Source organism: Electrona antarctica, assembly GCF_951216825.1.
Source record: "Electrona antarctica genome assembly, chromosome: 7".
Lineage (NCBI taxonomy): Eukaryota > Metazoa > Chordata > Actinopteri > Myctophiformes > Myctophidae > Electrona > Electrona antarctica.
The window spans coordinates 42,747,911-42,773,707 of NC_136812.1; the positions used below are offsets into that span (position 1 = coordinate 42,747,911).

Genomic DNA, 25,797 nt, shown 5'->3' on the forward strand with positions numbered 1-25,797 from the left:
GATAACGAAAAGAGGAAAAGAGAAGAAAGGAAGCGTGCTCTCTGTCCCGGGCCCGGGGTGACTCAAGCCCTCACAAGATTGCATCAGAGAAGTCGCGTGTGAGTCACTCAAATTAATAAGATGTACGTAGTTGCGCTCCGTGTCCCGCAGGCTGCGCAGCGAAAACGACGATCTACAAGCTCAAAACGCGTCGCAGTGCTACAGGCTGAGATCTTGTAGATCTGCTACTATTTTCGCGTGGCGTGCCAAGCAGCCAGTCATCAAATTATAAGCAAAGCGCACCATCCCACAACCATCACCACCGGCAAACAGGAGTGACGTGGGGCCGGGACGCCCCTGCAGAAACACCAATGGGTTCCTTCTTCTCGTCGTAGGGATCCGCTGATTGGTCTGGACTAGCCTCGGGTATCACACGTCTCTGTTAAATGACACTTTACTCTCCTATCAAGTTCATTCAACGGTAAAAACATACACATCCTGACTGCACTCTCTCTCAGGGATCCCGGGACGGATTACACACACTACTATGGCTTCCTCCTCGAACCATACACAGAGCGAACAGACCGACGTGTTCGCAGGCTTTAGTACGGCTTTCAAGTCATTTGCTACAGAGGCGATCCACGTTGGCCAAGAGCCAGAGCAGTGGAAATCCATGGCTGTAGTGCCACCAATCTCCCTTTCTACCACGTTCAAACAGTTTGGACCAGGAAAACATGCTGTAAGTACCGCGATGATGGAGCTATCCTCTCAGCCTTGGGTTGTTTTAGTGGGGATGATGATGTGACATAACCTTATCGACTTTATCTCACACCGATAACGCACGGTGAGCATGAGGACCAAAGGAAACCGGCTGGCGACTGTCAGATTTTACACCGACTTTGGTGACCAACTGAATTCCGTGACTGCGGACTTCATGCGTGTTGTTGTGATTTGGGAACATTCGCTCACGTGGACGAGGAGGATGCTGTTTACTGTGAAATAGTGAATGGATCGCATGATGGGATCATGGGAGGAAAACTGCTAGAGTTAAGAGTTGTACACGTTCATTAATGATTTATGCGGAGTAACTTTTCAACATTTCAACAAGATTTTTTGATTGATTGAATACTTTATAATTGGTCAGAAACAAATGTAAACAGCACGAGGTACAGACATTTAGGCTAAAAGGACAGAAACAGTAAAAAGTCCATTGTGGTCCCATGATCTCCAAGTAGATCTCTACTTAAAAAGGAAAATGAAATTGTCAAGAATCATTAGAATACATGACCAATAGTTTTTGCCATCTTCTCGCCTTTACAAACACGCGTGGATTTGCCAAACAGCGACCCTCTGTCTGGAGTCACATATTTCGATAGGCCACCAGTTCAGTTCTAACAGGCACGTGCCGGTGGATCCCCGTTATGTGAAGCTTGCACCCCGTTGTTAGCCTGCCCCACCGGCTATAATAGAGACAGTGAGAGAGCAGTATTTCACTTTGACAGAGCAAACGAATATGAAGCATGACATTGTTTCAATCCTCTATTGGCGTCTGTGTTTGTAAACAAAATAACCAAGATCAAGTAGAGACTTTTGGCTAAGTCCCTTCCAGCATGGCCATATGGCCATGGCTCTCAAAGTGGTGTTATGTCATCATGTACTAATGCCTTCCTGTAATCAATACCATGTGTGTGTTGTGACCTGTTCTGTGGGTCCTAACTCCTGCCTCGCACTGTGACATGTGTCTTTTCTTTAGGGATTTGAATACAGTCGGAGTGGAAATCCTACAAGAAATTGTCTTGAGGTAGCTGTGGCAGCCCTGGATGGAGCGAAACACTGTGGGTAATGGGGTATAGAAGGAAAAACTAAGACTAGGGGACCATTAGTGAATAGATGGTCTCACAGGAGACCATATATTCATTAAATTAGCCTATCACGATACTTTTGACCGAATGACTCAATATCAATATTGTAACTAGTATGGGATGATTATTGGTGCTTTCACAAAATATTTACACAATGAGGTTCTGGCCAATAATGTACCACAGGAAGTAGTGATTCCGTCTCCCAAGAAGTTGAACAATGAAAAGAATTTATGGTCATAGTGCTTGTCATAAACTGTGAATTTCCTGCAGGCCTTGCTCTTGCCTCTGGGCTGGCGGCTACAACGACCATCACTCACTTGCTAAAGTCTGGAGATGGTATTGTGTGCATGGATGACGTGTATGGAGGTAAGAAACATCCCTCTGTGGCTTAAAAATGTAGTCTATATAACAACATACAAGATAATATAACATAACGTAACATCATAATAAGACTATGAAGCAGATTCTCACCATGTTTGTGATAACAAAATCACAATCCCAATCTCTCCAAATATACTCCCAATACTCAAATATAGCATATATACATTTATGGTAAGATGACATGCTGACTTGGATATCGCTTATCTCTCCAGGCACCAATCGTTACTTCCAAAAGATTGCAGCTCCACTTGGCCTGGATGTGAGTTTTGCCGATTGCACAAAACCCGAAAAGCTCAAGGCCGCTCTCAAACCCAACACTAAGGTTAGTTGAATAACGTGGGAAATATTTTGATACTAACACCTGGGGCTAGCAAACTAACTCAGTGTCTTGTTGTTTTCTTTTTGTTTTTAAAGATATTTCTGGTATGTGTTACACTTTATTTAACATAGGTTAGTGTAGAAAGACTGAAAACCAAGGGCAGAGAGAGAGGAGAGACATCTGAGACAAGACGGGGGGTAGATTTGAACCCGGGTCCTCACACTCTCTAGGAACATATGGTCTGTGTTCACCAACTGGATGAGCCACCAGGTACACCCCCAGTGTCTTGTTTTAAATCACTCTTTTAAAACCCACTTTTATAGACTTGCCTTCACCTCCTGATTCGTTTGGTTTTAGTTTTACAACTATGTTATAGTATTTTATTGACTTGATTTACAGCGCTTTGAGTGTTTTGTCTTTGCTTCTATTAAAAATGGTCTGCAACTCTGCATTTCTATATCGCCTTTATCCAAAGCGATTTACATTACATTACATCCATTCACATGAACCAGGGCTTCAGTGTCTTGCTTAAGGACACTTTGACACAAAGCCCTCCTGGCTGTGTGTGAAAGTGTCCTTGAGCAAGACATCCTATAGGTCTTGAGCAAGGCCTAGGATCAAACCGTAAACCTTTAGGTTCCCATTTCTATATCCTGAGTAACTGCTGCACACGGTCACAAACTATTCTTGTTTTGTTCGTTTTACGGTCTGTTTCGAAAAAAGTGCTAATAGTACTGTCAAATAGCTACAAATGGCTTATAAATGAGTTATTTGCACATGAGTGACCATGTCATTTTTAATCAGCACATTTGTGGTTCTTTTGTTTTGTTTGTTAAATGCACCTTTGGCCTTTATAATACGCTCTGAATGGCCTCCCTTAGTTGGCACAATGGAGGAAACACAACTGGATTTGACTTGTTTAAACTGAACCTACTTTGGCTATAATTTGTTTTCTTTGCCAGCAGGAGCCAGGTGTGCAATCCTTTGCTTTCTACTAAATATCACATGGTGTGTGTTTCCATTTTTCATAGCTGGTGTGGATTGAGACCCCCACTAATCCCACCATGAAAGTTGTTGACATCAAGACCTGTGCTGATTTGGTTCACGAATACAACAAGGACATTGTGGTAGTAGTAGACAACACTTTCATGTCTGCATACTTCCAGGTATGTGTATATGTGTATGTGTGTGTGCGTGTGCGTGTGCGTACATCAGAGGAATGGAATGCACACTTTCGAGGAATGGCATGCACACTTTCGAGGAATGGCATGCACACACTAGAGCAGTGGTTCCCAAACTTTTTCATGTCAAGGAGAGAAGCTACGAGAAGCTGTTTACGGCTCGAGCAGTGATTCTCAACCAGTTTAATTTCAAGGACCCCCAATTTGACCTGAATTAGGCTACAGACCCCCATTTAATGGCATTTCTATCTGGGACCCCAATGTATATTGTAAAATCAAAGAGAATTTAACTCTGGGAGTGTACAAATGTCAGAGTTACAGACCCATAAGGGTCCATTTGGTTCCAAACTATAATTTAGCTGGGGACCCCCTGGAACTCCCTCAAGGAACCCTGGGGGTCCCCGGACCCCACTTTGGGAACCACTACATTAGAGGAGTGCACGCTCTCTTGACTCTGAAACACCAATATAACTGTTTACTGTGCTTAGATTCTCATTCATGTGGAAACAAGTCATTGATTAACCCAAATCCCCTCTTGTTTCTATCTTTAACTCTCTAGCGCCCACTGGCTTTGGGAGCTGACGTCTGCATGTATTCAGCCACCAAGTACATGAACGGTAGGTAAATAATACACATACAGACATCCTGGATCCTGCAAACAGCTTAGTTTTAATAGTAATGTATTAGGTAAATAATACACATACAGACATCCTGGATCCTGCAAACAGCTTAGTTTTAATGTATTTTATCTGAAGCATGTCTCGTGGTTCTTTTTTGACCGGCAGGTCACAGTGATGTGGTAATGGGCCTGGTTTCGGTTATACGGGAGGATCTATATGAGCGACTGAAATTTCTACAGAATGGTGAGTAACTGGCACTGACTGTACAACTGGAAGTCAGTCAATTCACCCACATCGTACAGTACATGTTTTAGAAATCCACACCCTTGTCAGACACTTCCTTGAACAGGATTAAAAACACCTCACACTTATGTGTTGCTAAGCACAGCTGTGTTGCACAATGTTGTTGCCCGGGCAAAATAGCACCTCCCATCAGTTCTGCCCAAAACCTTGTTTTGTTTCTTTTTCAACAATGCCACTGTAAGTGCCAAATACTTTTGGTATAATTACTCAAATGTAATCGCTGTTTACACTGTGTGTGCATAGTATATATATAAACTTATATATATATTTGCAGATACTATAGGTCCAAAATACAAAACAAGACACAAAAACAAACAATAAAACATAGAGCCTACTGTTGTGTGAAATACAACAAGTAGGCTTCTCACCATAAACAAGGTCAGAATACCTAGAATACCCAGAAAACCTAGTAGTTTGTCAGGCCATTTGTTCAGTGGGGGAGATGGCCTGGGGGGAGACGGCCTCTTCCTCTGCATGTGTTACGCAGTGAAACTACTTGCTGTCAGGTGAAAGGAAGCAGCTGGAAAGACATATTGTTGTCTACACACCAGGCAAATGGAAGGGGGGTTAGTAGTAATGACCAGGACCACAGTACAAAGGGGAACTGGCAATAACAACCTGTCTTTCTCAAGTCCAATAAATGTCAACATCAAGAACAAATGTTTCAGAGAAACAACAATAGATACAATGTACAGCAGGTTTTGTACAACATTAGGGGTGCTGCAGGTGCATAATCATAATCATTTGTCATTATAGGTGGGTTTCTGAAGGTACGGTTCATTTATTAATTAAATGCCTTTCAAAGCAAATATTACAAGGTGCCATACTATAAATAAAATAAAATAAAACAAGAACATCACAAGAGTAACAATAAAGGCATCGACTGACTGCATTTCTTAGGGACAGTAGTAAGCCATTCCAGAGAGTGACCACTGCAAAAGCTCGATCACCTTTGGTTTTCAGCCTCAGGACAGTAAGAAGGCCTTTGTCTGAAGACCTAAGTAATCTCACATTGACCTTTGGGCAGAGTAGTTGGCTTAAGTAATTTGGGGCCAGCCCTCCTCACACATTTGGGTATAGACAAAAATGGTACCATATTATGAGCTACATTAGTGAGGACCAATTATATGAAGATAGGTTGAAAATGGGAGAAGTTGTCCTTAAAGTGGTTGAGCGATTCATTCATTGATATAAATGTTTTGATTAAAACGGGATTAATCGGAAAATTAATCTACAGAATAATGGCTATAGGGCATAGCAGTGGCCGTGGTTTTCTGGTTCCACTGAAAAATCGGACATTGATTTTCCCCATAGAGATTTACAAAAATATTTATATCAATTATTTTAAGCCTAGAATCAAGCCATCCAGGATCCTGGTGAATCATGACCATAAAACCTTTGATTATGTGATAATAATAATAATATTAATAATTGAATATGTAATTATATCAAATCAACAAAAGCTGACAAGTGCTGTACAGGTTAAAACAAACAGCATCCACAGCTCCCATCGGTGCACAGACAAATAAGGACATATACGATATACTACATTTAATAAATACCCTTTGTTTAGAAGTTTTCATTTTAATTTTTTCACAGAATCAAAGGTTTTATGGTCATGATTCACCAGGATCCTGGATGGCTTGATTCTAGACTTAAAATAATTGGTATAAATATTTTTGTAAATCTCTATGGGAAAAATGAATGGCCGATTTGTCAGTGGAACCAGAAAACCACACCACTGCCATGCCCTATAATCGATAGTTGACGAGAAGAGAACTTGAACCATGAAAGATCTCTTGTTTGAAAAGGAGTATAACCTTCTGTCACCAGATAAAATGTTCTTTTTTGAAACGTTTTGATTGCCACATTCAAGGACGAGGCCTGCACAAAAATGATTACATAAGTATTTCTGTGCACCTGTAAAATTTGATTCCACATTTCTATCAATTGTTATACCACACACATGTATTAACTTTTATAACAATATAGTTATTATTATTGTATATAAGGTTTGTTGCAAGTTCCAGGTCCTCTTTGAAAGTGTTTGGCCCGAGGCCAACCCCTGGTGTACAACGTGGTGGTGTAACCATTGTGTGTTCTCTACATGACTCAGCCCTGGGAGCGGTGCCGTCTCCGTTTGACTGCTACCTGGTGAACCGAGGACTGAAGACACTCCACCTGAGGATGGAGCAACACTTCAAGAACGCCATGGGCGCCGCCAAGTATCTGGAAGCGGACCCACGGGTGGACCGTGTCATCTTCCCAGGTGACTTGTCTTTTGCGGCCATCATAGCTGATCTAACACACTGTTTCCCAAGCAGTGGGTTGGTGGCGGAACCATTTTTATGGGTCACAAGTAATCATCCCTTTATTTTACCTTTTAATTATAATTATTTCAAAACATAACAAAAAAATCCCCCAAAATGCAAAATGTTTCATGAATGAAAAACACATTCAATGATTTTTCAAAATAATTTAATGAATAAATAAATAAATAAATATCAAAGAAATTCCACAAATTAGAAAACAAATGTTTAACACATTGACACCCATGCCGCAGTTTTTCACTAACCTTTGAAAAATCACCCCGTCGCCATTGTACCTCCATTTCATGAAAATCCGTTCCATCGTTTATTATCAAGTCGAAAAATATTCCACCACCACCGAAACAGAGAACAGAGCAAGATGGACGCGGCCTCGACTTCCCAGAAGCCCTGAGAATCGAGCGTCAGTGTCAGTGACGTGTGACATCACCGGGTTGTCCGAGGGAAACCATGTATGTCTTAAAAGTTATCAAAAAACGGCGAAGGGAGAGACAATGGGAAAAAAGTCGGGTTTAGCATGTTCCGCAGGGGAAGTGTTAAGAAGTAGTGAAATTAGCTGATCTACAAGCTCACAACATGGCGCAAAGCGGCACGTCGTGAGCTTATAGATCTGCTATTTTCACTAGTTTGGGACCCGGCCAAACGTCTAATTTCAGATCTAGTATACAAAGATTGTTGCTGCTGTTTGTCTTTCTGGGGCAGATTGTATGTGTTGGTTATTGTTACTTATTTGATGTTTGTTTCTCCATTATTACTGAAATGAAGTTATGTATCTAGTAGTGCATTATATTGTAATAACCCTAAAAAAATCAGTCAGTCTGTCAGTCTCTGATTTTTGCATTATTTTTCAGTGAAACAGAGATCCAAGTCATCTTCTGTGGACACTTATAACCCCAATTAACACCCCATACGATGTCGCTAGATGAGTGACATAATAACCAAAGCAACAGAACTAGCTCCAACATGTAATGTGGCATTTCACATCACATTGGCATGTGTCCCCAGTTACCTTATCTTTTTAATTCTAGCCAGCAGTTATTGGATTTTCAACTTGACTGACCTGTTCTCTCTGCCCCCACCACACCCACTCCGCCCTCTCTTTGTGTAGGGTTGCCTTCACACCCTCAGCATGAGCTGATGAAACGACAGTGCACAGGCTGCCCCGGGATGATCACATTTTACATCAAAGGAAAACTAGAGCACGCCACTACCTTCCTCAACAACCTCAAGGTGAATAACACAGCGAGAGTCATAAATCGTTCTGACGGTTGTTTAACTGAATGTTTTGGGGCAAACCAGGTCAGAAAGGTTACAGGTGTGATTCCTGGTGAGGGCTGACATGTACGACAATAGATACGTTTAGTGTCAGAAGTGGGCTTTAGCTGGGCCGTGGCTCAGCGGTCCAGGCACCGTGGCTCGTAATCCAGTCTGGCAGTGTGCCATGGATTCGACTCCCGATCCCGACGGCCTTTACTGCATGTCACCTCCCCATTCCCTGTCAGCCTACTTTCTATCCCTCCATAAAAAATATAAAATAAAGACGAAAGCCACAAAAAACATTTAAAAAAAAGAAGTGGGCTTTAGCCAGACACTGGGATATAGCTGTGCTCATCGGTACAGGTTTAAATCGAATGTTCAATAATGAACCTGTGTAACGTTAGTACTGTATATGGCTTCCTACTACTTTCTACTACTTCCTGAAATGTTATTACCATGATAATGGACAAAGTAAAATTAGTCAAATGAGTTGCTGCTAATTCTCCCAGTCCTACCTCTGTTCTGCTCCAAAAGTGTTAGTCACGTGGGTTTGTCACCTACACTACAGTCACACGCCCAAAATAGGGACAAAAGGGTTGAAAGTGATTAACAAACTACCTATCCATTGAGGAACATAATCCAGTGTTCCTTTTTATTGGCGTTGTAGTACACTTTGTATTGTGATTGCTGCTATTCAAAACATAAAGTTAGGCAGTTAGTCATAAACACTTGGATGATACATTTTACATCAAAGGAAGGGTTTTAGGTGTTTTAGGTGAAGGTTTAAGCGGTAGCAGGGTATCAGCTTTATTGATTGGATTGGTTTTTATTTAATGTGTTACTATAATGTTATTCATTCATATATTTCCACAGACATTTATCTTAATATGAGCCAATATTATTAACAGTAGTTGTTGTAAACTCTAATTGGACCCTCGTCTGGTTCTGGCAGACAGGTAGTGTGTGCAGGCTGGTGGTGTGTGACAATCCAGTTGAATTATTCCTTTAGTACGACGACTGCGGCGGCGGGCCCGGTAGAACAAATAACGAGACACGAGACAATATCACGCTAAAGGTTCACAAAGTTTATTACACAACAGCGCCATCAGCTGACTATCAGCTGTAGTCTGTGTGTTGTGCTAAAGACCAACTTTAAACACGAGACCTGTCACCTCACCCAACACAGAATTTTAAAGACTCTCTTTTTTATAGCTGATGTGAACAATGTGACAATCAACTGAAGTCAAAGTTCTTAAGGTTAAAAGAACAGTCTTGTGACCAGTTGCAAGCTGGTTGGTTAGATTTTGTCTTAATGGCTGGAAGAAGTTTCCAGAAATATGTAATATATAAATGTAATAAGTAATGCAAAAGAGAGATCAACTAGGTGCTCAAGGGAGATAAAAGTTGAGTTTAAAACGGTAGGCTGGTGTTTCTAGCATCAACGGGAATCAAACTTGAAAAGAGAGGAGAACTCTAAAAATGATGGGGGAGAGGGCTCAATGTACTTTATGACAAGAAGGTTGAAACAGCATTTTAACATTCATTAACTACGCTGTTTGATCAAGGTACTAACCTCACCCTGGGCCCCATGATCCAGTGGAGTTGATCAGTGGCCAACTATCTGGGCTGTACACAACAAAGTATAAATGGGATAGACTGTAGTTGTTCAAAGACGCTCCCAGGTTAAACTGTAAGGGGTAATGCAGAAGCATGTCAAAGGACACAGGAACAAAGTGACCAGCCATCATCAAAGATGTCAAATTAATTTGCTGCAGTTCCAGAGGATTTGATAGTCTGGGCGTGGGTTGCACGGTTGCACCCGGACAAAATGCCATATATGTTTTTAATGCAATGACAATAAACATCAATCTATATGCAGCAGTATTGTGCACAGTACAGATCTTTAGTGCACACTGCCTGTAGGCCAAGGAAGTACCTCCATGGATCTTTTTCACATGTTTTATACTTTTATACTACAGATCCTTTTATAACCTTGACTCTGATGTCATAGACTGAACACATGCAGTCTGAGATTCACAAGGGCTTATTAGAGCCTGTCTTAGTCACTTCAGTGAAGTACATTTGAACTTTGTCTCAAAGCCTAAAATTGGTTTAAAAGTTAATGTAAAGGTCTGATGGGTCATATAATCAGAAAGTGCTGATGAAGCACGAGTATATAGGAGTCGGTGGAAGTCATTCTATTCGCCCTGTTATTTAAGTGATTTTTGGACCTACTCTGTGTGATGGATGGCTGGCTCAGCCATTCTCTTTGACTGCTGCAGGTTATAAGAGTTTGATCTTTCAAGACGAAAATGGTGCTACTGCCATGTTCTACTCGAGCAGAACTGCTGCGTCAGCTAAATGCCGTTTAAAGTTAATGTTAAAGTAAAACGTATGTTCCGAAAGAGCTCAAGGAAGTACTAGCCGTTACTTTTCAGTAAAACAATAAAATAAATGAATTATTCCGTGCTGTGTTCTGTATTTTGCAATATCTCCCACCAATGTACTGGATTATTTTGTTGTGTTTGTAAATCATTTGATGGGCCATATGAACAGTTATCCATGTGGGACAATGGCTGACAGTTAAAACGGGTGCTATAACAACGTATATCATTAGGTTCCCAAGTTGCATCGTTCCCAAGTGGGCCGGTGGCCAACTGACGGGCACGTACAGTTCTAGTTTCTATAAATGCACCAAGTCTCTTACGTGTGTAATCCATGTAACTCGAGAACCGTTCGCCTCACGGACTTCAAATTCGACACGTGCGTTCCACGCAAACGGGTGCTATGACAACGTATGTCATTAGGTTCCCAAGTTGCATCGTTCCCAAGTAGGCCGGTGGCCGACTGACGGGCACGTACAGTTCTAGTTTCTATAAATGCACCAAGTCTCTTACGTGTGTAATCCACGTAACTCGAGAACCGTTCGCCTCACCGACTTCAAATTCGACACGTGCGTTCCACACTACCGCAGGGGGTGCAGTGGCCCCACGGTTGTCCAGAACCGCCCTAAAAAGGCCATATATGGAGCTGGTCTGTTCTGCCCAACGGGCATTGCTGTAGTAGGACTTTAAGCAACTAGTCGAGTAGTTGACTAGTAAACTAGTCAACTAGTAAACTAGTCAACTAGTAAAAATCACTAGAAGTGAAAGCCCTACGCTGTAGAGGCCCCACGGGCACCGCATATATATAAGTCACCAGAGACTGGGTTTTCTGTATCGTGTTTTCGGTAATATTATGTCCAACATTTCACACTCCAATAGGGTAAGATATAAAGTAACATTGGTTAGATGCAGAAGTACTATTAGAAGCTGTTCTTTGCAATTCCTGTTGTATTGTAGTGTGTAAACTTATGTTCCTGTTTGCGTTTTGCTTCCAGTTGTTTGCCGTTGCGGAGAGCCTCGGTGGTTATGAAAGTTTAGCAGAACATCCGTAAGTATTTCTTCCCATTCATTGATTCACTGACTGCTTTGTAACAGTACTTAGTGATGTTATCCAGAATAGATGTAAGGCATGTCGGTCACTTTGTAACAGTACTTAGTGATGTAATCCAGAATAGATAGGTAGGTATGTGGTAAGGTATGTGGGTCACATGGTCACATACCGGTATGCTATGTACATTGTTTAGGGAGCTTTAACACAGATGTCGAGTTATTTATTGTTATTTATTTAGATAGATAGATTATTTTAGACAGTTTACCTGGTATCCTAGTTACTTTGTAGCATTTACTTGTTTTCTTTGCACTCTATTTCCTGGACCCTGTTTGTTGACTGCTGTTTCTCTGATCTAACATAGTGGTTCTCATAGTGGTCTGGATGGTTTTTCCTTTTTGTGGAGGTCCCCAGATGACAAATAATAATTTAATTAAAATGTAAGAAAAGGACCATTACTGCATCAAAAGTAATCAGCAAACTAATATAAAAACTGGCCAAACATTTGCCAAATTGGACCACTAAAACTTTGTGAGTCACTCTGGATAAGAGCGTATGCCAATATTTATTTATTTATTTATTGGATACATTTTTGGAAAGGGATACCTATCAGTACTGTAACACCTTTTTCAAGGTGTTACAGTACTGTAGGTATCGCCTATCAGTGTTATTCTTAGAATATGAAACGTGTTTGAGCATTTTGATTAGAGCTGTTGCACACAGCAAGCTTTAATTCAACAGAGACAAATGTAGAAAAACAAAACAGGAAAATCAAATGGCAGCAAACACAGGTCCGCCAAATAAAGTATATTAGAATGAATAGATCTCCTCTTACTGTAGCTGTACTGTGTCCATCTGTACAATACATCATTTAATGAGGAACACCACAAGGGGGCAGCAGCGGTCAAGATAACTACTTCCACTAACTGGGACTGGATCAAGTGTTTCAACAGCTGATCTTTATCAAGACCATTCATTCACATAATAGCCTTTAGAGGCAACCTAGCTAGGTCCTATTTTCCAGGATTTCATTCTTTTAATACATTAAATTGGATATTCCTGGGCAAAATTTGATGTGTCACATTGATTGCTTTTTATTGCTGTGCAACACTAATGTCTAAATGTCTCTCATCTCCTAGGGCTATTATGACCCACGCATCGGTGCCAGAGAAAGAGCGGGTTGTCTTGGGGATCAGTGACACGCTGATCCGGCTGTCTGTGGGACTGGAGAATGAGGCGGACATCATAGATGACTTAGAACAAGCTCTGACCGCAGCTGTAAGTACTTGCACTGGCAAATCGACAATAGCCGATCTGCAAGCTCACAACGTGTCGCAATGCGAGGCGTTGATGGGGGACAGGTAGAGCAAGGAGAAAAATAAATCAAAATAAATCAAATGGTAGAAGAGAAACATAGCAAGGATAGGCAAAGACCCATATACACATAGGAATAATAAAGAAATTATAAATTATATCATTATAAATAAATAATATATACGTAGGGACAAAACGGGATACCACTAGGGTTAATGTGGGTAACTGTGAGTTAAATTAACACCTGGGATTTAACTGTGTACCAGACTAAAAAAATCTCCCAGGTGCACAGTTTAATTTTACAACCTCAGCTTTACAGCCTAAGTTGACTATGGGCTGGTTTAGTTGTATTCCAACTTATTTCCAAGTGAATTTTTGCAGCAGTGAACATGAGAGTGACCTCATTTGGCTGTGGCACACGTCTGTCTCGCCAATTATTAATCAGAGCTGAACTACAGTGATGGTCATGACGTGTATACAGTTCCTTTTTGTGTGTATACTTTACCAGTCCAAGGTTAGTTCTTATCTCAAAGCTGCATGGGTGGGAGTCTATACGTCAACCACCCGCCCCGTTCACTTAATCTGTCAAACATTTACTTTGTCATCAGGCCATCTATTACAATAAATGATAAGTGATAAAATTAGCAAACAAGTTTGAAGATTAACTCAATTATTCCTGTTTCCAGTTGAGGGCAATGTTTGTTAAGCATTTCCCTGAAAGCAGACCACTATGAGGACTAATGAGACATTTTCTTCTTTTGTTTTTGTCTGCACAAATGCAGGACAAGGTACATCTGTCAAATCAATACAAATGGCAGACGGGTCAGGATTGGCAATTATCTCTGGGACATTTTGTGTCGAGTGAGTCTGGCCAGGAAGGGTTGCAGACAGGGATTGAGTTAGGTTAGGCTGTCTTGGTTTCACGCTATGCAGTCCCAACAGGGCTCTGTTGGGGACTCCGCCCTCTCCACGCCCCGGCCTTCACTCTAAACATGGCCCTTCACCCTCTCCATACGCTGTGTCCCAATCCATTATACATCTTAATCACTTAAGAAGAAAGACAATCTAATGGAGTTCTCGAGTGCCGAATTTGTGGATTTGTTAGTCCATTTGTGATGCCATCTGTGTCGATGCAATCGATCGATGCATAAACGTTTTGTTTAAATAAAATAATTCACGGCTGAGGGGATACCGCGCTTTATCCGGGCACAAAGATACCAAAACACAGAGCTGTAAACAGTGAGCTTCAGTCAGTGTTAATTTGTTAGTAAAGTAAAGTATAGTAAAGTAAAGTACTTTAAAGTAAAGTTTTAGTTAAGTTATACTTTATTATCCCTTTTAGGAAAATTGACTTCTACATTTGACCCATCCTACTACAGTAGCTACTTAATAGGAGCAGTGAGCAGCCACAGTGCAGCAACCATGGAAAACCATAGTCAATACTATTGACGCTCTGCCATTCCGACTACGTGGCTTCTGTGTGCTGTTAGGAACAGGGGTTAGTAATGCGGCGAGTCGGAATGGTGATGCGGCGGAATTGCAGGCTTCGGAATGCCACTGTGTATCCATACATACATAGCATGGATGCGTACTGCATACCATAAATTGCATAAAAGATGGCGCACGGCCAGCAACACACTGAGCCAACATTCTCCCGGCAATGTCAGGGAATCCCATACCATTTTAGTTTCTTGTGGGTGTTCCCAATTGACTATGTATGTTGATCCAGCAAATTCATTGTTGTCCAGCATTCATTGTTGTCATTGTGTTATAACCTCGGGAAGGCACTCAGCCCTCATCATGGCAATTACATTTTAAAATGTAGACATTTAGATGGTAAACAGCATGAAGCAGTCAAGTAAATGCAAAGTAAGTGCCAAGAAGTAATTGAAGCAAATAGGATATCAGGTACGCATCAAAACCTAGCAGTGCAGTGCTCATCACCATGAGCCTTGGACAGAGCATCTGTATCAAATATGTAACGCATGTGATCTCAGTACACTAATGCATCAGACAGACATCGCCTACATCGGGGACAGAGTTCACATCAATTTAAAAAATAATCTGTCTTTCTGGAAATGTTTATTTATGATTTCGATGTTGTCTCTTTACCAGCAGAGATTTTAGAGCAAAGCCTTATGCTTATTGCAAAGGGATTAGTGCCACAGGAAAATCACAGCACTTATTTGAGCCTAATTATTCCGAAAACCACAGACAATCCACTGAATGTTTCAAAGTTCAGGTTTTTTTAGGGGTGCAATTGAGATAAAATAAATAAAAAACCTTTAAATTTCAGCAATAGAGATTAGAGAATTGATGTATTGTACCAGATACAGCTCAAAACTCATGTTGATCTGTAGTCCCTTGGCAGGTGTACAACCATTTTATAGAATCTCTTCAAAAAGTTGATTAATCTGGCATACAGTATGTGCTTGATTTCTACTATACTATACTATAATTCAAAAACAATTACTCTATGGGAACAGCACCAGAAGCACCATAATGTTCCCAGAATAAAGGCATGTGTCCAATGCTCAGTGTCAGCTTTGCATACTGTACTGTACCATGTTTCATTCAAGCTTTAATTTGATCTATAGTTTGTAAATCAGTTATTTACGATGTCATGTGACCCGGTTCAATCCCTGGCTCCTCTTGGCTTTGTATCCAAGTGTCCTTGAGCAAGACACTGAAACCCAACTGCTCCCTGGGTGCTGTTCAATAGTTGCCCATTGCTCCTAATCCAGATGGGTTGAATGCAGATGCCAAATACAGGTATTTGCAAATGTTCTTGGCCAACACCCGGGTCCCTAATAACAACTAAATGGGGCACATTGATTTATAATTATTTATGAACATTGTCACTGAATGGCGCAAATTGATCTCTAGTATGCTGATTTGTATTCATCAACCATTGCTCCTCTGGCAGTGAAAGACTGACTTGGCCAGAAACCCCTTGTTTTCTGGCCAGATGCAACAGTATACGACCTGCGGCTCCTCTCCTCAGGATGCACATAATGCTTCTGAAGCGCTTTGCTGGCCATCTGTGGCAAATGGAGATGAAATGGAGATAAATGTATTCAGTAATCGTCTGTGGTCCTATGGTAAAAGGCTCCTCTGATGGTTCAAGCCTTTAATTGGATCTGACGGCAGGTCAGATCAGCGGGATTCCATTAGATTTCCGGTCAGCTTTGGGGTTAGCTTGGTCTCTGAAACTCAGGAGGAGGTTAATCATTCCAAATGCCCTAAAGGTTGAGCTCTGCCTATAGGGTTTTACTGCGGAATATTCCAGAATGTTTTATTGAGCCCTTTTTTCGCTGTGGTAGACCTCAGCTTTCGCCTTCCTTGCCAAGCTGCTTTTTTGGTCTGGAGTTGAGTCAAAAACATTTGGCATTGGTCCTCCCGTGATGACGGTGTGCTCAAACCTACCCATGTTCCAGGAAAACGTGTGCTGTACAATAGTGATATGTGTATTTAAAGGTATATTCAGTGATTTCACTTCATTCAAATATCACTTATTTTTTCTTATTTTTTGGATAATCCTCCCTACTATAAAGTGTGCTGACCATATAAGGAGTTCCTCCCTGTCCCCAGTGAGCCCCTGGGGTCAAAAAACCCTAGTTTCGGTTTGGGCTTTGGGTGGCAAAGCCTTCATCCAATCAGGATGAGAGGGGCCTTCCTCCAATCATGATCGAGTGGGGAGGGCATTGGTGCACGTGCTGTTGGTCTGTTGTACTTCCCCCACTGTAGAGCGTGTGCATGTGCACATCTTGTTACCGGGTGGACCGGGTTTTTTTTCCAAATCACTGAATGCTCCTTTAAACTTTCAAAACATGTTCAGAGAAAAGGAGAAAGTAAACACATGTACTGTAGATAACTTATTTTTGCAATTATAGGAAATGCTGTGTGAATATCAATTGAATTAGTCAATCTAACCCCTTTCCTGTTGTTTCCTTCAAACAGCATCCAAAGAAGTAAAATGTCTTCAGGGCGTCTTGACATCCACTATAGTGTCTTAACCGCTCAACAGCGAGCGCATCAGGCATCAGGTACCAGAACCATGTACCAGGTGGATCGACTGTACCTCACTTCCAACGCACATAATGAAAGTATGGATCTATTCATCAGGGAACAGCCTGTTTAAAAAAAGAAGAAATTATATATAGTTATGCTTAGATTTTTACATTAGCTTCTTTTTAATACCGAATTTATCAGAGGCGTCATGTCTAAGCTCTTATTTATCTTGTGACTTTTATTTAGCTTTATTATAATGTTTGCATGTATTATGTTTTATTTTTATTTTTGTTGGGAGGGCATTGATGAGGCAGAGTGTTAAGCCTAATTTGTGCACCGTCGCATGGCGGTGTCGCAGACTCGCATGTGACATTATTGTGAGATCTACAAGCTCTCAATGCGTCGGTGTCGCGACGCGTTGAGAGCTTGAAGGTCGGCTGTTTTCGTGCGACGCCGTCATGCGACGAAGTATGACTTGGGCTTTAGAGGGTGTAATTCAATTAAAATTGACCTAAAAGGTTCTCAAACACACTTTACATAATTTGCCACACAGTGTTTGAATGTGGCTGCGTCTGGCTCTGACACGGGGCCATGGATGAGAGCGGGGGTACCAAGGAATGATGTCCATGTTATCATGGAAAATAGGAAATAAACCAGACAGCTAAAATATAAATTATTAGTAATAGCTTAAGCTTACGACAAATCAATCAATCAACTCAGTTTTTTCAAATGGGTTCAGAGGTGTGTTAACATTAGACCATGCGATGCGTTTTAGGGAAACGGTCATGTTTTACGCTGTTGTTATAACCCTCAGGCCTGTCAGTTTGTGTGGGATTGAATTAATTTAATTTAAGGAAGTGTTTCTTTTCATTCTAGAAATAACCAATGTATTTGAGTTATCACTATTGTGCCTCATCAACTGTGTATGCCCAGTAAAGGGAAGCAGGTTAAACATAGGCCCTAATTCTGAGTCTGGTTTTGCCTTTTGTGGGTTTCCCCCGAAATTAATTGCATTGGGGGAAACTAATGACTGAAACTGCTGGAACTGTTTGTTTGTATGTTTGTTTTGTTTCTCACCTTCCTCTCAGTGGAGTGGTTGGAAAATGGAGCCATTTGTGTTCCACAACACAACCCAAAACACAGTTCATGACATGAACCAGTAACTCTACCCCACAAAGACAAACGGCAGTAACTGTTTCTTGCATATTTTAATGAATGTCAAAGCTCAGCTTGGGATTAGTTCTTTAATGTCAAAGGCCATAGCTGAGTGGATAGAGATGGCAACTCTGGGAATCAGAAGGTCACCCGTTTGACCCTCAGCTCACCCAGTCATGTGTTGAAGTATCCCTGAGCAAGACACTTAACAGCTCCCTCTGTGTGCTCATCTGAGCCACCTGAGCAGCCAGCTGCTGGGTAGAGGCATAAAAGTAAGTTCCCATGGACCAGTAAATACTCCCTTTGCACTCCCATTCACACCAGGGCAGGCACAACTCAAGTTTTTGAGCGACACAATTCAATATGCATGAATACGCAATACGCATGAATAGAGCAATACGCATTACTAGTGAGAGAGAGAATTGTCTGTCTCTGCTAATCACACGACTTGTGCTCAATTATTTTGTCATGCCTAAAAATACACTGGCCATATATATACTGTGATACATGCCATATACCTCGCAGATGCTACCGAGACAAAATTCACAAAATATCCGTGGAATCCGCATGATTCAAGCGACACAATTATTTGTGTCGTGTCCGGTGTAAATGCACCATTAGGCAGTTACTGCTGTTTGGCTTTGCTGGGCAAATATTTATCTCAGTATAGAGCATCCAGGTACTCTTGTGTTTTATCTGTAGTGAGATGGCTCCCTGTCTGTCTGTTTAGTCACATGTCACATCACTGCTTGAGTACACGCTTCATTTGGAGACAGGCCATTCTTGATCAATGTCATTTGTGCTAACGGCAAATCCATTAAAATCAGTTGGCAGTACAGGTCTCCATGTCTCTCACTTCCTCCGAACCGTCGCCTGTACAAACACAAGCACTATAATTGTGAGTTCAGCATCAGTGACCATGGTAAGTCAATATGCCACATGCAATTTAGTCCAGAGAGTGCTGTGCTGCGCACAGGGATCTTAGCTGATAGATAGTTTAAGAGTGGTCTAATGAGCCAGTCAAGAGTCCTAATGACCAACGCATCAATAACATTCCCATAAGGAGATTGAGAGGTTTTAGTTCTTTGTAGAAAACCAATTATAAGACCAAATATTTTGGTTCAGTATATCTTTTAATTTCCTGTCACCTTCATCCATGAAATAGATTTTGCAAGATTTTTTGCACCGCCAATCTGTTTGGAGTTTGCAAGTGTAACCTGAATGTTCATTAGGTAATGCCTGAAATGTGCTGGTTGCTCGTACTGAGGTACTCAAAGTAGAAAGAAAAATTCTATTCAAATAGAGTTTGCCAGGTGCACAGCTCAAGAAGACTACTAGAAGTACTTTTTAATTAATAAGACATGGGCATACTCAAATGCTTGTCGGTGTGAAGCCTATCTCAACGTGTATGATACACATACACGCCGAGGAAGGCTTTATGACCAAACGTCAGTGTATGCCTGTGTCTTATTAATTAAAAAGTACAAGGACTCCAGAGTGCTGGCTATTCTTTTTATATTGTATAGCTTGTATGTACACACTGACAATAGCAGATCTACAAGCTCTTAAAGGAGAATTCCATGCTAGAAGGCTTTCTTACCTTTCTTTGTAGTTGTTACGTCCCCACCAAGAGGTCCAGGTGTTTTTTTGTGCAAAAACTCCTTATTGGCTATTTCCCCTACCATAAGCCCTCAATGAATTGCATTGAATTGAATGGGAATTGGGGTGTTAATTCGCTAATTCGCTTATTTCCATCGAAATAAGTAGTAAAGTGTGCCGCTTGGGATATTATTTACATTATGAAGAGAGGATATATATACAAAAAAATAATAATTTTGAGCGATGGAAATAAGCGAATTAGCACTACACCCCATAGCCCCATTCAATTCCCATTCAATTCAATGCAATTCATTTAGGGCTTATGGTAGGGGAAATAGCCAATAAGGAGCTTTTGCACAAAATAACACCTGGACATCTTTGGTGGGGACACACATAAAGGTAAGAAAGCCTTCTAGCATGGAATTCTCCTTTAAGGCAAGCGTGATTGGCTACTTAATTAGTATTTTTGGTATGTGACACCCACACACAACTAGTATAACTCGGGGTTCAGTGTTCTCATGCCTCAGAGCATTTTGATAATATATGTCAGGTCTGGCCAAGTATAAAGTGGAAAGAATAATAATTCTGGGACTGTAACAAGTAGCCTGTGGTGGAAAGTAACTAAGTACATTTACTCAAGTGCTGTACTGTACTTACTATTTAGGAGTAGTTAACCCCCAAAAATACTTATTTTCTATCAATTACACACCCCATGAACCTTGAATTCATGGAGATGTTTTGTTTTTTTGTCCCATTGATGACAGAGTGGCTGGTCAGTATATAGTTAGGTAAAGTTACCTTAAGTTGTGGCAAATCTGGGAAAAAATGCTTACCACTAGCTTTCTTCACAGATGAGTTCATAAAGGTGTCTACTATCACATAAAAAAATGTTCCAACCCAACTCCCTTGGGAAACTTTGTGACAGCTGCTGAAAGTTGGGGTACCATACAATACATTATAAGGCAAAATGTTATAAATTTCATTATGCTTTAAGTAGCATGTGACGTGTCAAACTAGGGTGTTTACATGATTCTGAATCCATTCCAAGCATTCGTTTTGCACGAAAAACACTCCTTGGGCTTAAAAAGGCCATAGCCGTCATCACAAAGGTGATGAGGTCAGCACATTTGGGGACATTAGGGCACATTTGGGCAAGTTCTATGGCTGAATTTAGCCTAAACGAGTGTTTTTCGTGCAAAACGAATGCTTGGAACGGGTTCAGAATCATGAAAACCCCCTAGTTTGACCCCTAGTTTGGCCATAGACCCCCTAGTTTGGCCATAGCCACTTGCTCATATATGCCCAAATGTGCTGATTTCATCACATTTGTGATGATGGCTATGGCCATTTTTAGCCCAAGGAGTGTTTTTCGTGCAAAACTAATGCTTGGAATGGATTCAGAATGATGAAAAACCCCTAGTTTGACACGTCACATGCTACTTAAAGCATAATGAAATTTATAACATTTTGCCTTATAATGGTTGTATGGTACAACTTTCAGCAGCTGTCACAAAGTTTCCCAAGGGAGTTGGGTTGGAACAAATTTTTCTGTGATAGTAGACACCTTTATGAACACATCTGTGAAGAAAGCTAGTGGTAAGCATTTTTTTCCCAGATTTGCCACAACTTAAGGTAACTTTACCTAACTAATAGGAGACTGCTACTTCCACCACTGCAAGTAGCCAAGAAGAAGGAAGTGATTCGGTGAAAGTTCCGTCTATAGCTACTGTGATATGAGGGATGGGTATTTGCAGTTCAGCTTGTCTCTCTGTTTCACAGACACAGCAACCCCTGACATACTGTATAGTCACTGATCAAAAGCAGGTTGTCACACTGACAGAGCTTGGCAGGACATTTCCTTGGAACCATCAAAATTATAAATATGGATTCTGGCCACCTGTCAAATGCTCATTTCTGAGAAGCCTTTTGCAGCGAGTCTGGGCAGTGACTAAGGCTATCGCGCTCTCCACTTCCACCTCGCCTGTGGCCGGTTGCTCTCTCCCCCGTGTGTGTGTGTGTGTGTGTGTGTGTGCTGTAGTGTGATGTGTGGCCGCTTTGCAGTGTTGTGCACACTCTGAGTATTCCCGGTGATTTAATTGTCAATGTTAATAGCTTTCTCATGATGTTTCCGGTTTCTACTCTCCAGTTCATGTCTGCCTGCCCATCTGCCAGCCTGGCTATTTGTGCTGCCTGTACCGCTTGCCTACCTGCCCTGCCTGCCTGCTGCGCCATCTTTCCTTGCTGACCTACCCACGCTGCCTGCCTGCCGTGCCTTGTCCTCTTGCCTCCTCGTACTCTTTTCATTCCCCCCTTATTAGAAACCTGCTCCTATTTAATAAGATAAGATGAGATAAGCCTTTATTGATCCCCCTGGGGAAATGCAAGTTTCGTAGCAGCAACAGCAGTAAGCCTGAGACACAGGGTAGATATACCTATAGGACAGAGCACAAAGATAAGAGTAAGATGAAATAAGATTTTAATAAATAGACTTTGGGCCCTATCTTTTATCTTTTAAGATCTCTTATCTTTCTGCCTTACCCCTCATGCCTTATTAGCCATATTTTACTATTTTGGAAAAAATAGTTCAACTAGCTAATTTACATCGACACGTTGTGAGCTTGTATATCGGCTATTTGAACTGTTTTAAAATACTGGTAGTTAAAACTGGCAAAAACGTTTAGGGATAAGGGTTAAGGCGCAAGATGGGGCCCTAACTCTACAATATTTGCACTCTGTCTAACCACCGGGGCGACTGTGGCTCAAGAGGTAGAGCAGGTCGTCCAATGATCCATGGATCGGCGGTTCGAATCCCGGCTCCTCCTGTCTACATGTCGACGTGTCCTTGGGCAAGACACTGAACCCCAAATTGCTCCCGATGTGCTGGTTGGTACCTTGCATGGCTTCCGCCGCAATCGGTGTATGAATGTGTGTGTGAATGGGTGAATGTAATGCACAATCTATGTAAAGCGCCTTGGATAAAGGCGCTATATAAATGCACCATTTAACCATATACCATTTTATTTAATGTATATCATTAAATATTAATGTACAATCTACCGTGAATACTATATACATGCTTATTGCTTATACATCTATCTCCATTGAATATATAAATGGATTATACAGACTATCAACAGTAATTACGAGACTGATATACATTTATGTACTCTGTCAGCAGGTATGTAATATGGATAATATGCATAATGCCAGCAGCTGCTACTGTAACTAACTATCTGGATAATATGCATAATGTGCAGTCTATTAGCAGTAAATATAGTGATGAATAAGTGGAGTAAAAATACAGTCTGTCAAGAATTGAGTCTTACAACAACACAGTAATAATGTGTCTGTGTCTCTGTGTTCTGCACTTGCGTTCACCAGTTCTGCCTAACAAGGGCAGCAGTTCTCAACTCTGATCCTGGGGTCCCACAGCCTGCTTCAATTAAATGGATTCATGACTACAATGAAAACCAACTCTGGAACTGTAGGAGCTGAGAGGAGTTGAGAACCGCTGTTGAAATAAATTATTTTTTGTGCCCATACACATCATCCTGGCTTTATTGAGGCTGCAGAGAGTTTAAAACAACTACACTATATCTTGGAAAGTCTTCACGGCATCCAAGTTACAAGTTACATAACCCATTTCTAATGTTCTAATGATTACAAATAGCTAAAACAAGATCTGCAAGCGAATCGGTCAACACGTCACGATTTGATGCATTGTGAGCTTGTATTTTTGCCATTTTTGAAATGTTAAGTGGTTAAAGTCTAAATAGAAAGTGGCTTTCATGATTTCCAGAGAAATGTCTGGTTCCAATTTACAATCTGATTATTTGAAAAGTCACCATTCATAGGAGGCCGTCTACTCTACACTACATCCTGAATAAATAAACCTATACATAAAAGCTTTGAGTAATATTTGGATTTACAACGTATATATGAACCCATGACATTATTTGTAACTAAACAGGGGCTGCCCATTAGTCTGACAAATGTTAAGTTAGTATGAGGTTTGGGGTTAGGCTTTGTTCTAGTGTGCGTCTGACCACATATCTCATAGCATAACCCATAGCAAAACGGCTAAGGCTTGTTATGGGTTTAAAATGCAGTCCTTTATAATGCCGAGCCAACTATCTGCTGGCATGGCTTTGTATGTGTTTATATATCCCCTGCTGAGCCCAGTCCAGCATGCTACTGTACACACTGTGCCTACTACCACAGCAGTCTTAATTGAGCGAGAGAGCAACAACATAAATCCTGAGAATATAAAGCAAAAAAAAAAAGTGCCAATCTTTTACACATTTACACTTGATGTAAACACATGTCTAACACTGAGGAGAAAAATGGATGAGGACAGACAGAAGGACAGATATGCCTTTCTTCATTTTAACCCATTAAAACCAGGAAAGCATCGGTGTCATTTTAGATTTTAAGAACTTTAACGATTATCTTATATTCTTCAAAAATAGCATTTATACAAGGTCATATCACGTCACTTTGTGATGTCCTATGAGCTTGTAGATCTGCTATTTCTGAAAACTCAGTGGACAAATTGTGTAAATCTTTGAATATATGAACATTTTTAACTAAATCTTCTGTGGGTCCATGGAACGAAATATTTTGAGATGGAGGTCCACGGCCAAATACATTACTACTTTTGGGGGTACTTGGAATGAAAAGAGAAACACTGACATAGAAACATACAGAATTAGAATTGGCCTCAGGATGAATTATATAGGATAGTAGCATAGAATGATAATTGTAGGATAGTAGTAATATAATATACAATTCTACTATCCTATCCTATTATCCTATCTTACCATCCTAGGTAAGATAGGATAATAGGATAGGATAGTAGAATGGTATAATAGGAAAGGATAAGATGGCTCTGCGGTCCTGAATGTCAACACTGTCGGTGCCTGTGCTGAGTCATTGTAAAAAACACAATTTTAATCTTACACTTGACTTGATTCAGCAGGGAGTGAAGATGGACTCTGCAACAGCTGTCATTTCTCTTATCACTCATCTGTGGATAAAGAGCCATTCTCTTCTCAGTTCATTTACTAGACAGCATGGACAGAGACAGGGAGCCGGCTCTTCCTCTTTGTGCGCCCTATAGTGGCCCAGATGGCAGCCGAGAGATAACAGTGTATCGACAATGAGGGTCCATCACATATACACTCGCCATGATGTTCATACATATGTATGAGCATATGTAGTTTTATGGCCGTGAATTGCAAAAGGGCCCATATTGGATTGCTATTAACACTTTTATATGGCGCCAGTCATCATCTGTATGTATGCAGGCTGGAGTGTTCAGACAAAGTACTCAACCTCAGTACTTGAGTGAACGTATATTCATGGTCAAATGGGCTATATTACTCAACTACAAAGTGAGAAAAAATAAATAAAATCACACCCGTGTGAAGTGAGGGGCGCTCTTATCATTGTACATCATATATCGTCTCATTCCGGCCAATCAGAATTTGCGTCCTCACCTTCGTCTTCAATGTTTGTGTTATGCAATGTTTGTGTTATATATGTATGTATGCGTTTGAAAATATTTGCTGTAGTATTGGTTTTGTTTAACGTTGTGTATTTCATTGCTTCTTTGGGAAATGGTGAAGGCGTTACTTGAAATGGCTTTATGGTCCCTTTAAATATCCTCCCCGTAGCAAGAAGCTTAGAAAAAAAACACGTTCTAAAGTGCACTAATGCAGGTCCCTCCTGGAAAACAGTCTGTAATAAAGGTGAATATGATGTCTATATTTTTGTAGAATTTATATGAAACACGAGTCATAGGTCTACCTGCTATTGCGAGTTGTACATCCTTAATGTTAATTAGGATGAGCCTGGAAAAGAAAGCCATTAACAATCCCTTTCAGAACGACCATTTCAACATCTGACTCACGTGTTGACGCATGTCTTGTTTTCAGATTGTACAATGTGTCTAGGTGAACTCAGTGATAGAGTGCATGGGTTTAATTGTATGGGACACTGGGTTCGAAATTGCATCCCCAGCATCCTGGCGGCTCAAACACTGTAGTTAGTATGCAC

At 40.9% G+C, this 25,797-nt stretch overlaps 1 protein-coding gene across 1 annotated transcript; it reads left to right on the top strand.

Moving 5' to 3' along the window:
* Nucleotides 1-330: 330 nt before the first annotated feature.
* Nucleotides 331-18,979, top strand: LOC306926886 (cystathionine gamma-lyase-like). Its single transcript, XM_079506386.1, has 12 exons — nucleotides 331-718; nucleotides 1,733-1,814; nucleotides 2,112-2,207; nucleotides 2,435-2,544; nucleotides 3,573-3,707; nucleotides 4,282-4,339; nucleotides 4,508-4,585; nucleotides 6,762-6,914; nucleotides 8,081-8,202; nucleotides 11,609-11,661; nucleotides 12,801-12,939; nucleotides 16,936-18,979. The coding sequence occupies exons 1-12, from the start codon at nucleotides 527-529 to the stop codon at nucleotides 16,948-16,950; spliced, it is 1,233 nt and encodes a 410-aa protein (XP_079362512.1). The 5' UTR covers nucleotides 331-526; the 3' UTR covers nucleotides 16,951-18,979.
* The last annotated feature ends 6,818 nt before the right edge of the window (nucleotides 18,980-25,797 follow it).

Bases quoted from the DNA above. Each gene is read 5' to 3' on its own strand.
- LOC306926886 (XM_079506386.1), top strand. From the start codon at position 527: ATGGCTTCCTCCTCGAACCATACACAGAGCGAACAGACCGACGTGTTC. The intron at 8,203-11,608 runs GTGAATAACACA...TTTTGCTTCCAG, and splicing joins CCTTCCTCAACAACCTCAAG to TTGTTTGCCGTTGCGGAGAG. The intron at 11,662-12,800 runs GTAAGTATTTCT...CTCATCTCCTAG, and splicing joins GAAAGTTTAGCAGAACATCC to GGCTATTATGACCCACGCAT.